Genomic DNA, 15,018 nt, shown 5'->3' with positions numbered 1-15,018 from the left:
AATATGAAAAAGAATATATTTTAAAAATATTTTTAAAAAATAAAAGGAGCTGGTAGTGTGACAACTGTCTCTGGAGCCCTGGACGTGTTCCCCAGGGTTCCTCATACCTGACTGGATACCTGGGTAGGGACAGCACAGAGGCCATGTACCTGCTGCCCCTCAGTCTGTGTTTCAGCTCAGGCAATCTAAGGGGTACACCATGCTGGCCAGGGAGGTGCCAAGTACCAGTGAGAGCAGGGATCCTTGGAGGGGCTCCACCATACACCCTGACAAAGCTGGGGAGTAAAGGGTAGGGTGGGGGCAGACCTGGTCTGTTGGGAGAATCTAGAGCAAGCTTCCCTGTTCTGTCTCTTCCCTTCCTTCCTTTCTTCCACAGGTTCAGCCTGCATCACAGCTCCCTGAAAGCACCCTGGCAGGAAGCCCCTCTCACCCTGGCAGTTAGCACTAAGCACTATCATTTGCAAAAGTGCTTCAGTACAGGAGGGGAGCAGAGAAGAATGCTTGGCCACTGCAAAAGACCTACTCCAGTCCACTGGCTTTGGAGCCAGCTCCGTGTGCCACAGCCTGCACCCAGGCCCCAGGGCCCAGAGAAATGTACATCACAGAGTCAAATTATGTTATCTCTACCCCAGATGCCCATGAGCAGATCACTACCCCAGAGCAGCAACCACAGACCTGGAGCTCCCTCCCTCCTGCCCTCTTCCTAATCCCCAAAATCTGCCAAGGGAACCCTCTCCCACACCACAGTCCAGCCTTCCTGGAGTTTCATGAATATAAGTGAGGGTTAAGAAGAAACAGTGATACTCTTCCTACAGTGAGAGGGTGTTCTCTGTGGCTCTGGTGGTCTGGGCTTCAGACCCAACCAGCAATGAATTCTGAGAGCCTGTGGGATGGGCCGGAACTTTCAAGTAAACTCTCTGGTCTGAGGCTCAAATTCTGTATCTATTTTAGCAGCTGTGTGTGAAGATGAGAAGGATGGACCACAGTGGGCTTTCTGAGCATCTCCCAATGAGTGAGTCAGAGCTCCCAGAGGGCAGAGTCCATACCTTCAATCAAGTTTAACTCAAAGATTCTCTGTAGTAGGAAACAGGGATGCTAATCTACCTGTTCACCTTTATATCCTCAGCCCTGGGCAGGAACCAGGCACCAGTTGGCATTTAATGCCAGGCCTCTTGTGAATGCTTTCATTTCTAGCACTTCATTTGATAAAATAAATGCTTGTTGAGTTGAGCATACTTGACTTGCCCTCTTGGAACTCCAGTATGGCCTCAATTTATTCCTCTTCCTTATTTCTTTCTCAGAGTGCTTGTAGGAACCAGGTGGCATCAATATTAAAGCATTTGCAGGTGAAGTGCTACTTTATGTTTTTAGCCGGGACTAGAATACCCAGCTGCCTACCTAACATCTCACTTGGATGCCTCTAAAACACAAGTTGTCCAGGAAAAAACTCCTGATCTTAGACCCCATCCTTGTTGCCCTCAGTGTGCACCAGATGCTCAGGTCAAAACTCAGGAGTCCTCCTGACTCCTTTCTTTTTCTAACCCTTCACAGCCAACCCTTTAGCCATCCTGCTGACTCTACATCCACAATATATTCAGAAGTTGAGCACTTTTCAGCACTCTCACCCCCTCCCCACTCCCCATCACCCCCTCCTCATTCTCGTCCAGTGACCATCCTCTCACACCTGAATACCGTTCAAGCCCCTCACTAGCTCCCAGCTTCTGCCCTTGCCCCTCAGGCTTGGCAACACATAGCAAAATGTGCATTCACCATTTTGTTTCCGCATCCAACAGGAAACTATCCTACAGATACAGTGGAAAAAACACAAAATATCCCATAGATACACTGGTAAAAATACAAAATGACACAGATACCAGGTTCCTCACTGTGGTGCTATTTGTAAGAGCAAAAGACTGGACACAGGTTGATGCCAAGGGAAAACCATAGCATGTGCATATGATAGAGCAGTGCCTAGATGCAAAAAGGAATCAGGAGAATTTCTACATTCTGCTATGAGGAGATCTTCAGGATATATTAAGTGAAAAAAAGGCAAAGTATAGAATAGTGTTTAGAATCTGTTACCTTTTATATACAAAAGAAAGGTAAATAAATGTATATTTTTCCTCATATTTTCAAAAAGAAACAATGGAAAAATCTGATAAAAATGGTTTCTTATCAGGGAAGGCAGAGAACAAAGTGGAAGGCAACAAGATGGAACTAGACTTCTCTCAATACACCTTGTTTTATTTGGAATCACATGAAAGTTTTAAATAATTTTAAGAAAATTAAATGGTAAAGAAAAAGTATGGTAGATGGCATTGTTCTCCATTCTTTACCTTCTGTGGATTTCTGCCCTTTACCATATGACTTTGCAATTCCTCCCACTAGAGGTGCAGTATATTTTCCCAGCTGCAGCAGACTCTATTTTTGAAAATAATCTCAGCGAAATTTCCAGTCTCATATGCTCTTTTTTTTTTGGCCAAGCTACACGGAATGCGGGATCTTAGTTCCCCAACCAGGGATCGAACCCGCGCCCCCTGCAGTTCTAACCACTGGACCACCAGCAAATTCCCTTGTATGAACTTTTTTTTTTAATTTATTTATTTTTATTTTTTTTGGCTGTGTTGGGTTTTCGTTGCTGTGCACGGGTTTCCTCTAGTTGCGGCAAGGGGGGAGCTACTCTTCGTTGCAATGCGCAGACTTCTCATTGCAGTGGTTTCTCTTGTTGTGGAGCACAGGCTCTAGGCACGTGGGCTTCAGTAGTTGCGGCATGTGGGCTCAGCAGTTGTGGCTTGTGGGCTATAGAGCGCAGGCTCAGTAGTTGTGGCACACAGGCTTAGTTGCTCCGTAGCATGTGGAATCTTCCCGGACCAGGGCTCCAACCCACATCCCCTGCATTGGCAGGCGGATTCTTAACTACTGCGCCACCAGGGAAGCCCTCGTATGCTCTTATAGAACCTGGACACTCCCAATCAAGAGATGGAGTCTGCCTCCTCCTCTCAAACCTGGGCAGGACTTTGTGACTGCCCCAATGAATGGAGTGTGGCAGAAGTAACAATGCACATCTTTTGAGATTAGGTAATAAAGGCAGCACAGTCTCCACCTGACTTCCTTTCTCAGGACACCCTTGGAACCCAGTAACCACGTTGTGAGGAAGCTCAGTCTAGTCCACATGGAGAAGCACTGAGGCCCTCCCAGCTAATAGCCAGCATCAGCTGTAAGACATGTAAATGATAAAGACATGTCAAATGATTCCAGTCCCCAGCTTTCAACTCTTCCAGCTGAAGCTCCAGACATTGTGAAGCAAAAATAAGCCATCCCACTGTGCCCTGCCTGAATTCCTGACCTACAGAATCTAATAAGCAAAGTAATGGATGTTTTAAACCACTGAGTTTTGGGGTAATTTGTTAGGTAGCCATAATAACTACAGTACCACACCTTGATTTTGGGCTTAACTAAAAATTGCTTTGACTAAAGAAATGTTAGCAGATGTGTCATTTCAAGCAGAGGCTTGAAATTGTGTGTGGTTAGGTATGCCCTCTTGTGCATCTGTCATCACCATCGGAAGAACATGCCCTGGCTAGCCTGCTGTCTGAGGAGGATGAGAGACACGTGGAGCAGACCTGGACTCACCTACAGCCTGGCGCCCAGCCTAGATCAATGAATTCTAGCCAGCATGCAGATGCATGAGTGAGAATTAAAAATTGCTATTTGAAGCCACTGAGTTTTGGTTGACTTACTGTGCAGTGTGACAGTGGCAACAGGTAAGAGATCAAAAAGCAATCCTTACAAACTGAACACAAACTAGAAAAAAAAAAACCAAACCTTAATTGTATAGCCTCTTAGTAGCATAACCACACAGAGAAGAATCATTTCTAATAGCTCTAAAACACAGAACTTTGGGACTTCGCTGGTGGTCCAGTGGTTGAGACTCCACGCTCCCAATGCAGGGAGTCCGGGTTCAATCCCTGGTCAGGGAACTAGATCCTGCATGCTGCAACTAAAAGATCCCACACTCAGAAACGAAGATCCTGCGTGCTGCAACTAAGACCTGGTGCAGCCAAATAAATAAATAAGTAAATAAAACACAGAACTTTGACTACACATTCCTGAAAATATATAAACTAAGGACAAAAGAAACTACAAGCGAATTTTAAACTACATTCATTAGTATTGTTAGTAAAAATATCTATCATTATTTTGAAATAAGCACACATACATTACATATATATAATAGTCTATATATATGCAAGGTTTGTTTGGATTCTGATTTGAACAAACAAACTCTCAAAAGTCATTTTTGGAAATCACATTTTTCTCTGAACTCCCCCATACATACATAAATAAAAATCTGTGTTTTCTCTTGCTAAATAAAAAGTCATTTTTGAGATAATCAAGGAAAATTGAACATGGACTAGGTATTAGGTTATATTAAGAAATTACAGGGAAGATCCCCCATGCTGTGGAGCAACTAAGCCCGTGCACCACAGCTACTGAGCCTGCGCTCTAGAGCCCGCGAGTCACAACTACTGAAGCCCGCACGCCCAGAGCCTCTGCTCCACAACAAGAGAAGCCACTGCAATGAGAAGCCCACGCACCGCAACAAGGAGCCCCCGCTCGCCGCAACTAAAGAAAGCCCGCGCGCAGCAACAAAGACCCAACGCAGCCATAAATAAATACATAAATAAATAAAGTTGAAAAAAAATTACAGTTAACTTTGTTGGCTGTGATAATGTCATTGGATTAAAATTAAAATATCTTTTAACTATGAGAGGTACATCCTAAAGTATTTATGAGTGAAATGATATGTTAGGATTTTGACTGAAAATAATCCAGCCAAAAACAAAAAAATTAGAGGAATATAGATGAAACAAGTTGGCAAAACACTGATCGTTGTTGAAGCTGGGTGATGGGGTCACAGGAGGGAGTTCAGCATACCATCTTCTCTCCTTTTATGTGTGTTTGAAACTTTCATCTGCAGAGTACGTGCTGCCCCTGGGGACATCTAACCTACAGAGCCAAAGGCCAACGCACCCCAAAGAGAGGCCAGCATGACCTGGCCAACCCGGGAAGGACAAGCCTGCACCGGGGCTGCCATGGCAAAGATGCAAGCAGTGGCTGCCTCTCCAATCCAGCCCTGTCTCTGCCACTGTCCTCAGCTGGCACCACTCCAAACCCAAGCTAGCAAGGCTGTGGCCTCTACAACCCAACACTGGCCACTCAAGATCAGATAAAGGGGTTTGAAAAGTGGGCTCACAAGGCCATAGGAAAGGGAGAAGTTCACATAGCATGATTACTGAAACAATCACACTGCCTTAGTTATTACCCCAGTTCAGAGGACAGAGTCAGGATCCAAAACGGTCTAACTAGTTTGGAAGGGATCTCTAAGTACAACCAGAGATGTCATGGCAGGGACCCATGCAGAACCCCCAAAGATTCACACTCAGGTCGCACAAGCCCAGGATGGAGGGAATCAAGCCTTTATGCTGAGATGCCCAGCATGAGGCTGGACAACTGTGTGGTGCAGTGACAGAGAGTGCTCAGAAAGGTGTAGGATGGTGTTCTCAGGCTACATGAGCCAAGGCCCCTCATCCTTCAGACTGTGTCACTCACAGTCCATGTGACAGGCTGAGCCCTGAGCCCTGTTCTCTAAGCCTTCCTGTCCTCAGGATCTGACAGTCTTGGGCAGGACAGCCCAGGTCAGTAAGGGTCCCAGAGTCACATTCCAGCCACAGGAGTTGGAGAAGCCTAGAGAGAAGACCAGGGTTGAGGAGGTGAGAGCACAGTGAGCTCCTGCCAAACCTGTGAGCGGATAAGTCAGCCAGCCCAGAGGGCAGAGCCAGAACAGAGACAGGAGGTATAAGGAGACACACAAAGGGAAAGAAGAACTTTCCAACAGTGGAATCATCTGCCTGGGAGGGACCAGAGGCCACGGACCACTGGGGTATTCGCACCAAGGCAGAGCTCCTGCCTTCAGGGAATATGGAAGCAGCCATTCCGGTATCCATTAGGTGTTGGATTAGATGCTCAAAATAAAAGGAGGACAGAGCAAACATATCACGTGCTGAAGCTAAACCATGCTCCTGAAGGATGTGGCCTCACATGCCAGACCTTGACATTGGAGGAGACCTGGCCTGAGCCCACAGAACCCACGGAGCTACAGGAGAAACTGCGAGTACCACATCCATCTCCTCACTCTACAAGGGAAGGAAGCTGTACAACTGCCAACTGGAGGGGGCAGAACTAAAGTCTCTTTCAGGCCAGCCCTATCCATGCCCCACCTCCCCCACCACAAAGTGTTTGCTAACTCTGGCTCCCCTGGAAAACGTGAGCACACTGGCTGCTGCCAGAGCACCTGTGGGATATGGATGGGACAACACTCAGGAGATAAGCAGTCGAGCACGGCTGGGAAAAGGGATCCTGCAGCAGGCTCTGCAGGTCCAGGTGGGAGCCTTGCTGGCTGGCCAGCCAAGCCAGTAGAAGGATGCCAAGAGCTTTTCAAGAGCCCGTGTTTACCAGGAGCAACCAATTGGCAAGGCAGCAGCCAGTCCCTCTCCTGGCTCCAGGCTTGATTGTGAAGTCATTTTGTCCACTCCGGAAGATCTCTGGGGCACAATGGAAGAGCAATCCTCTTCATTTAAAGCTCTTCTAATTAACCTAAAGGCTGCACATTGTACTTGTTTTCTCTCCTCTGTGAAGCTGAACAGTGGGAAGCATCCCCCTTCCTTTTCAATCATCTCACAGAAATAAGCTGTCAGAGGTGGAGGGGACTTTGGGGATTATTTAGTTAAATTTCTCATTTTACAGATGGAAAAAAACTGAGGACCTACCCAACACGTACAGCCAGTTTCAGGCAACATCAGGACTGATTAAAACCTGAGTTTCTGACCCCCACCCAGGATGCTTCCACCATCCTTCATCCCCCACCCCACCCTACCCTGTCCTTTGCTCAAATGTCCTACTTCCAGATCCTTTTCCTGTCCTCGAGGCCCTCCCATCCTCTTGCTAAATTTTCCATCTTCTGAGAACAGGAGGCAGGGAAGTGACGTGGTTCTCCAGCTGTGCTCAGTGTATGGCATTTGGGTTTGCTAAAGTCAGCTAGCTGGCTGTTCTTCTGAATCTCTCATGTTAGACCTTTGGAGCTCCCAACAGAGTAAGTTAGTGTTGTGAATGTGTTTTGTAAGCTGTTGAACACCATACAAATATATGATCTACTATTTTAGAAGATGAAATAATACAAACCCTTTTAATCGTGTGCTCATTTCTCTTACCTCTGCGAGACAAAGAGAAGGCAGGAGCAAACTCTAATTTAAGGAAGTTGAGGGTAAAGATTTGAACTTGTCTCTTTCTCTCCCATCACGCTGTGAGCCCTTTTGAGGGCAGAGCCCATATCCTGTGCCTTCCTTTGTTCCTCACATGTCACCCAGGGATAGGCATCCAGTAGGTGCTCAGCAAAGGGTTTCCTGAATACGTGGCTGAACATCACTTTAAAGTCCTCCTACTTCTAAGTAGAATTTAACTGTAGAAATTCCTCATAACTGCTCCCATATACAAAAAGTGCAGACGATCCTTATTACCTACCAGCACACGTGAACGTATCCAACGTATGGATGTGACTACCAGGAAATTTCCTTACCTCTCCTTTCCTCCTAAGCACCCAAATGTCTTACCGGTTCTTCCAGCATCCCTGGCAGGGGGCGGGCACATCCCCCTCCCTGAGCCTGGGGCACTGGAGAGCTTGGGCTCCTCTGGGTATAGGGGCAGTCCCAGATAGGACCAGGTTGGGTGATCCTTGTGTGAGCTCCTAGACAAGCTGCTGAGGCTCTTTGATCTCCTCAGTGGTTGGGACCAAGTCCTTCCACTACTCCTTAGGGAAAATCTCTTCCTCACCTTTGGCCCTGACAGCAGTCCCACCACTTCAGAAGCAGCCAGGCCTCTCCAAAGAAATCTGGATTTGATCTCAAGGGTGACCTAAAGTTCTCTGGAGCCTCCCAATATGCCTCCGTGTGACCCTCCTGTTAGAAAGAAGTGGAGATACCACGTAAGAGGGCTCTGCTAGAGCAAGGCTCTCTTAACCCTAGATGCCCCTAAGAGCAAAGTACGGGAAGGAGAGATCAAAGCAGCCCTGAGACCAGCCTGGGCACCCAAGGTTTAGCACAGATCAATCAGGGAGCATGCTCCTCTTCTCCATCCTACAGGCACAGCTGACCAGAACCTAAAGTATAAGACACATGCACTGAGAGAATCCCAGAAAGGGACAGGTCCCCACCAGAGGCCCAATCCACGGTGGGGGTGGGACACCAGAATTCATCTCCCTTACCATAGGCCAGGGTCCTAATTCATTCCCCAGCTACAATCAGCTTCCACCACTACAATGGTGAATGGAGATGGCAGAAGGCCCTACAGGAAAGGAACCTGCGCAAGTCCTACGAATGCAGTACCAACACCAGCATGACATGCCCCTGGCACCAACTGAGATAGGAGTCCCCAGAGCTGGATTGTCCACCAAGTCCCAGCTTACTAGGAGGGCCTCAAGTCCTAAAGTGACACTTGGCCCTTGCTGCTGGCAGGTATGTCTCAGCCACCATTTCACCATTTTAAAAAGTGAGTCCCTGGGAAGGAAGGACGAATAAGGCCAGGACAGATGGAGCCTGCAGGAGCTGTATGGCCAGGCAGGTGGAGTGAGGATAAGTGTGTGTAAAACACCTAGAGGAATGACTATGGTGGAACAGGCACCCAGCAATGGTAGTTATAACTATTACGACAGCTTTGCCAACCTGTCTCCACAGTCAGCACCAACTGATTGCGTATGGGCCACAGGCTCCAGGTAGATTCTCCCCAAGTAGCCCACACATAGCAAGGTCTGCCCCTCCCCACATCCATCACAGATTAGGGGAAAGGGCCCCATTCAAATGTGCAGGACCTATGAAAAGGGGGAGGATTTACTGAAGCCCCAAATCCTCTCTCCTAGCAGCCTGCTACTTACATATACAGGGAAGGCTCCCCCTGTTATGCTGGAGTGAAAAGGTGTGATCCAGGGGCTCTGAAAGCTTTGACTTCTTAAACTCAGAGCCAAACCTACTCAGTGGAAGGAGAAATTTAGAAAAAGAACAGAAAAGTGGCCCACTGTGTTGTTCTTTGGTTCCCAAACTAGTCCAAAGTCTAGATCTACTTTCAACAAACTCTCAGTCCCTTCACATCTGAAGCCCTCAACGAACTCTTTCTTAAAAAGCTAGAATTTCTTGGCCAAAAAGAGAAATGTGATTCTGAATGGCTTCTAGATGTAATTCCCAGTTTTCAGGAAAAATACGGGACAGAAGAACATCTTAAATGACACCACAAGGATACAATCAGCATAATCCAGAATATGAGAAACCACAGGACAAATAACACAGCCAATCATAAATCGCAACGGGGAAAAAAGGAGAAGGAACATACAGATTTAAAGAAACTGAAGAGATGTATCAGACAAATGCAATGTGTAGACCCTGTTTAGTTCACAGTTCAAACAAACCAATTGTAAAAATAAATTAATAAGATAATCAAAAAAACTGAACCCTGACAGGATATTTGCTGAGATTAAGAAGAGAATGTTAGCTGTTTAGATGTGATCATGGTGCTGTGGTAATGTTTTTACAAATCCCTTATTTCTTAGAAATAGACACTAAAATATTGATGATGAAATGTTGGGATATCTTGAAGATGGGGGTGGAAGTGAGGGAGATAGATAAACTTAATCAGCCATGAGCTGATGATGGTGGTGGCTGGGCAATGGGAACATGGGAGCTTATTAACTTATTCTCTCTACTTTTATGTATGTATGTTTGAAATTTTCCATAATAAAAAGTTTTTTTAAAATAAAATAGACTTCCTCCCCTTAATGCATCCATAACTTTTTTTTTTTTTTGTATCTGCAGCATCTTATCAGTCTTACTAATGCTAGGAACAGCTATATTATCAAAACTGTCCCTCTCTCCCTGGCAAGAAATGCAAAGATGGTTGCCCCCTTTGGGTGAGCTTTTGACATCATCACCGTTCAGATGTTAGGTCACTTAAGCGCAAACTCAATGACATGCCCTCCATGAGAATCCAATGGCCTCACAGGATCTCTAAATAATAAAGGATCATTATTTCCAAACCTAACAATTGTATCCTTTCATTTTAGCCTTACAAGTTAATCCCAGATTTTTCTAGAGCCTAACTGATAGCTGACATAGTATAACAAGTCTGGCTAATCCCAAACCAGAGATACTATGCCTGACAAATCCATTCATTCATTCATTCATTCATCTTTGAGATATAATTATGGCAAACCCATCTTGAGAAAGGAACTCTGGGTATGGTTCTCAGAGCAGCTTCAACCACCTTCCAGCAAATGCCCAGGCTCTCTGTGCCCAGCTGCCTTTGGTTCAAGATGTCTCCCTGGACTGGAAGTGAGTGAGAGCTCAGCACTGATCACCAATTTCAATGGGGTAACGAGCGCGAGGCGCCTTACCTGGTTTGTCCCAGCTTTCCACACCCCTGCACTTAGCCCCAATCTCTGCTCACTGTCCCTGCCTGTGTAAACCACGCTCCTCATGTCATTTCTATCTCTCTCCACCTCTTAGATCCCCATCATTCTCCCAAGAGTCTTGGGATTCTCCTTCTTTTGAAGACTGACTCTGCATCTCCACTCTTCTCACTTGACAACCCTTCTATAAGCACTACCTATTTGACATTTCTCAGACACTGAGCTGCCTACAGTGTCACTCCTAGGAACCTTCCATGACTTTGTTCTCTGAGGGTTCTTCAAGAGCTATCTGACCAACCAGACTGTGAGGTGCTATAGGACAGGGGAGCATCATATATTCTTCCAGACCCTCCACAAAGCCCAGCACAGTGCTTGCTCTTGATACCAGTAAATATACCTTGGTTGATTGACTAAAGATCAATTTGCAAATGTCAAAGTTCTGCAAGTCCGCAGAGCTGGTGTAGATTAAACAGGCCGCCACTGGTCTACATGGCTTCTTTGTGCAATTTTTTTAAAAGGTGCTTTCTGGAGTACTCATAAAATTTCTCTTGAACTGGTGATGTGTGTACAAGTAAAATCCCATCAACTTGGGACCTTCACTGTACATCAGGCATTCCACCATAAAAATAAGTGAATGAATGAATAAGTGAAAGGTGCCTCTTCCTGTAGGAAGATGCAGCCCATACCAAGGCATATAGCTTGGAGCCTGAGATAGAGTTCAGCCTTCCCTGACCTGGCACTCCTTGGGAAAGGCACAACGTATATAACTGCACATGTGACCCTGAGACCAGAAGCAGAGAGCCCTGCCTTGAGAGACTCTCTGATGCCCAAAGTGCCATATCATCCAAACAGGTTAAGAGGCGGCACTATGGGTGTGGTGGCACTGCTACTCACAGGATTCTAGTCAAGCTCTTCAGCCACAGATGCTGGAGCTGCCCCCTGACAGAACCCAAGTCAGCTCAGTATGAGGATGAAAAGGCCAATTCAACCTGGGGTGACAAGGGGTAATACAGCAACAGGAAAGAGACAGGAATCAACTCCCCCAGGACCTCAGTTCCATTCTCCTTTGGGGTTAGTAAAATTACCTCCCCCTTACCTGACCCTCCACCTACCTCTATTCACAATATAATTCCCCCAAATTCACAAGCTGACTTGAAACTATGCCAATGCCTTTCCCGAATGCCCAGAAGCACATGCCACAGGGCTTTTTCTCCATCAATGGGCCAATCTGTTCAGCAGCATCTCGGAACAGAACATGCTAAATTTGGCATCAGGTACCTGAGACGCTCTGGTGAGAGGAAGTAGAAGCCATTCTGATGCTGAAGGAGAGACGTATCATGGAGGTGCAGCTCAGCTGAGATGCTCTGACAAGCAAATATCAGCTGGAAGAGTAAATTCCATCTCCTAAGGGCCCCCAATTCAGAGCTTTGGTGACAAATAGCCAGCTCACCCCCTGAGCCTGACAGCTGTAGGACCTTAGCTCCACAGGTCCATATGTGTGCCTTGCCCACAGCCAGGAGTGAGATTATGTGATGGCTAAATCCAGCAGGAGCCCATGGTTCCCTAACCCACAGTAGCTCATGGGTCTGCCCTGTAGCAGAACACATAGACACGGTAGAAATGAAATACTGAAAAGGAATATGAATAGACACTAGCTTCTTCCTGTGTCTTTGAGCTGCCCAAGTCTTTCCAAATTTTCATAAGCTTGGCTCTGCAACATTAGATAAACTACAAGCAGACTAGCCTGTTTGGTTATCAGAAGAGAAATGACAAATTTCCCATATAGAGAACTCCTAACAACAATGTGTTTTTCCACTCAGCCATAGATGCTTTCCTTTGGAAGGAGAGCTCTAAAGCCTGAGCGAGCCTCCCCCAAGCTAAAACTCAAACAGCAGCTCAACACGCAGCAAAATGGACAGTATTTGCAGTGCTAAGAACTGTGTGCTATCCAACTGCATTACCATAATAGCTAATGTAAAATAGGCAAATCCCTACTCTAAAAGGGATGGTCACAGGCTGGCCTGTCTGTGGCAGGTTTCAGGCTACTAAGAGCCTTTCATTACTGTTAATTGTCTAAGAAACAACTTCTGAGAAAATAACCACATGAGAGGCACAGTTGGGCAGCTAAAGAATCAAAAATTATGCTCCCTCACAGTTTATGTGCTCCCACACAGAGAAGCCAAGGCAACATTATCAGCAGACTCACATGGATCCAGAAGCACTCCTCAGTTTTGCTACTCCCCAGGTCTATTTGGTGTAAAGATAATGCCTTCCATTTTATCTTGTTGTCTCTTGGTAGCTTTCCTGAGTTTTCGGTCTATTGGTTTATTATATATTGGCATTTCCTTCCACTGCATTTACTGCCACTTGATTGTTTATAGGACCTCGGGATGCATTTTAAACAAGCTGGTTTCACAGTATTTGATCAGATATGTTCTGTTTAAAACATTCCACTGATCTGAGGTGGTAATGTAAATCATAAGAGAACATATTTGGTTCTAGATGATTCAACTGCATTTTTGCTTCACCCCAAAGTGTTTCACTAAACCATTGTGAAAGCACATGACCCTGTTAGTATTTATGAGCCTAAATAAGTACCTTTTGGTGTCCAGTGGCATTTTCCCTTCCTCCAAAGATGATTTTAGCCACTAAATGCCTGAGGAAAGCACATGACCAAGTTCATGGTTCAACTATTTCCACATCTTTCTGTTCCTCGCAGTGACACTTATCTTCCCTGACAGCCACTCCCATTGCGCTCTTTCCTTGGCCCAACACAATGGACACATGCAGACTCCAGCAGACAGGGAGGACGCTTTCCGTCCCATTGCTCCCCAGTGCAGAGGGACCCAGCAGAGGTTACATAAGCCCCTCCTTAGCCCGGCACTGGGGAGGAAGCGAATTTGGGGTTCGTGACGGAGTCACGGTCTGCAGGCCCGGACTGACCCTGCGCTCACCATTCCGCTTTACTAAGGCAGGGCGGCTGTAAAGGGAGGGCCGCTTCCCAGCGACCAGCCGCTCATGCCAAACCAGCTGGGTTCTAAGTGTGGCCGGACGTCCGACCTCGCTGTCCAGACTAGACCGCAGGGTCGTGGGCCCCGGCCCCGGCCTCGTCCTCAAGCTACAGATCCCCGCCCCCCGGGCGCCGCCGTGTCCCGCACTTACGTGCCCGGGCCGGCACCGGGCCCGGGGCCTGGACCGGGTGGTCCGGCGGTTGCCCGCGCCCCGCCTGACGCCGGGAGCTGTCCTCCACCAGCCGGTGCTGAAGGCGGCTTCCCTGCGCCGGGGCCGGGGCCGGAGCCGCCGGGCGGCAGCGGCCTGTCGCCAGCGCCGCCCTCCAGGCTGGCCTCGTTGCCCATGGCGGGCGGGCGGGCGGGGTCGGGGTCGCACTGGGCCCGGGCCGGCGGTTCCCGAGCTGCTGCTCACACACTCCGTGCCGCCGCCGCCGCCGCCGCCGCCATCATCTCCCAGCTCTGCTCGCGCCGCCGCCTGCCGCTGCGCATGCGCGGCTCGGGTGCCCCTTCCCTGCGCACGACGCCCCCCACGCGTGCGCGCGCTCCCGCCAGCCCGTGAGGACTCTAGTACACGAGCCAGAAGCGGGGTCGCAGGGAAACAGCCACCGGCGGCAGCGCATGCGCCGTCTGAGGCCGACGCGAACGGCGAGTGCTACCAGGAGCCCAGCGGCGGTTGGTGGGAGCTTCCCACCCAACCAGGATTGGAGGGACACGGATCACGAGAAGGGGCCGTGGGGGCGTCGCGCCGTGCCCTGCCCTGGAGTCAGTGGCGCTTTCTGACTCGGAGAACTTGGGAGTGGGAGCTCTCATTTGGGTAACTTAAGTGTCCCACCTGGCAGACTTTGTGGGAACAGGCCTCAGAGAGGGGACACCGAGTGTGGCATTAAAGGATGTTTAGGAGTTGGAAACGCAAATAAACAAGAGTGTTAAGAGGCACGATGTCATGGGAGGACGGAGATAAAGGATGCTGGGTGATGGGGCTGGTTATGAGGGTCTCAAAGGCTAGCTGGGGGGTGAAGATTTTATCCAGATGGTGCAATGGGAACCATCTGGGATTCACTCTGAGGCCTGGTCCCGCGGGACAGGAGTCTCAGGAAGTGTCCCTGGGAAAGGTAATGGGTGTGTCAGGGCTGGCCTGAAGCCAGATGGAAGGATGCCTCAGCAGGCCCTGGGACAGTGACCTTGGAGATTGGGAAGAGGAATTGATATTTCTTAGAGGCTTTGAGCTGTGGTTCCCGGGGACTGTTCCCAGATGAGGGGCTGCAGGCTGCCTCTGCATTAACCATTACCTCACTTTTACAGACTTCAGTGCCTACTACTCTGCCTCCTGGCTTCTCACACAAACCTGTGCTTTCCTGAGGGAGAATATTTCTTAGAAGATCCAGACTATATTCCAAACTATTCCTGGCTTCATAAATCATGGCTGTGTAGAAGAACTTGAGTAAATTTGGACCCATTTTACAAACCCATTTAATTCTCCTGATGATGAATATATTA

General features: G+C 47.9%; 1 protein-coding gene across 1 annotated transcript in view; it reads right to left on the bottom strand.

Moving 5' to 3' along the window:
• BSN (bassoon presynaptic cytomatrix protein) overlaps positions 1-13,866 on the bottom strand; it is a 70,482-nt gene extending 56,616 nt beyond the window's left edge. The window contains exon 1 of the mRNA XM_029243394.1: positions 13,673-13,866. Within this exon, the coding sequence (XP_029099227.1) occupies positions 13,673-13,866 (194 nt within the window). The remainder of the gene's footprint in view (positions 1-13,672) is intronic.
• Between the last annotated feature and the right edge of the window lie 1,152 nt (positions 13,867-15,018).

This window comes from Monodon monoceros, unplaced genomic scaffold (genome assembly GCF_005190385.1).
Source record: "Monodon monoceros isolate NGI ecotype Baffin Bay Population unplaced genomic scaffold, NGI_Narwhal_1 Super_Scaffold_3, whole genome shotgun sequence".
NCBI classification, from domain to species: Eukaryota; Metazoa; Chordata; class Mammalia; order Artiodactyla; family Monodontidae; genus Monodon; species Monodon monoceros.
This window is presented reverse-complemented; position numbering and strand designations above follow the sequence as displayed.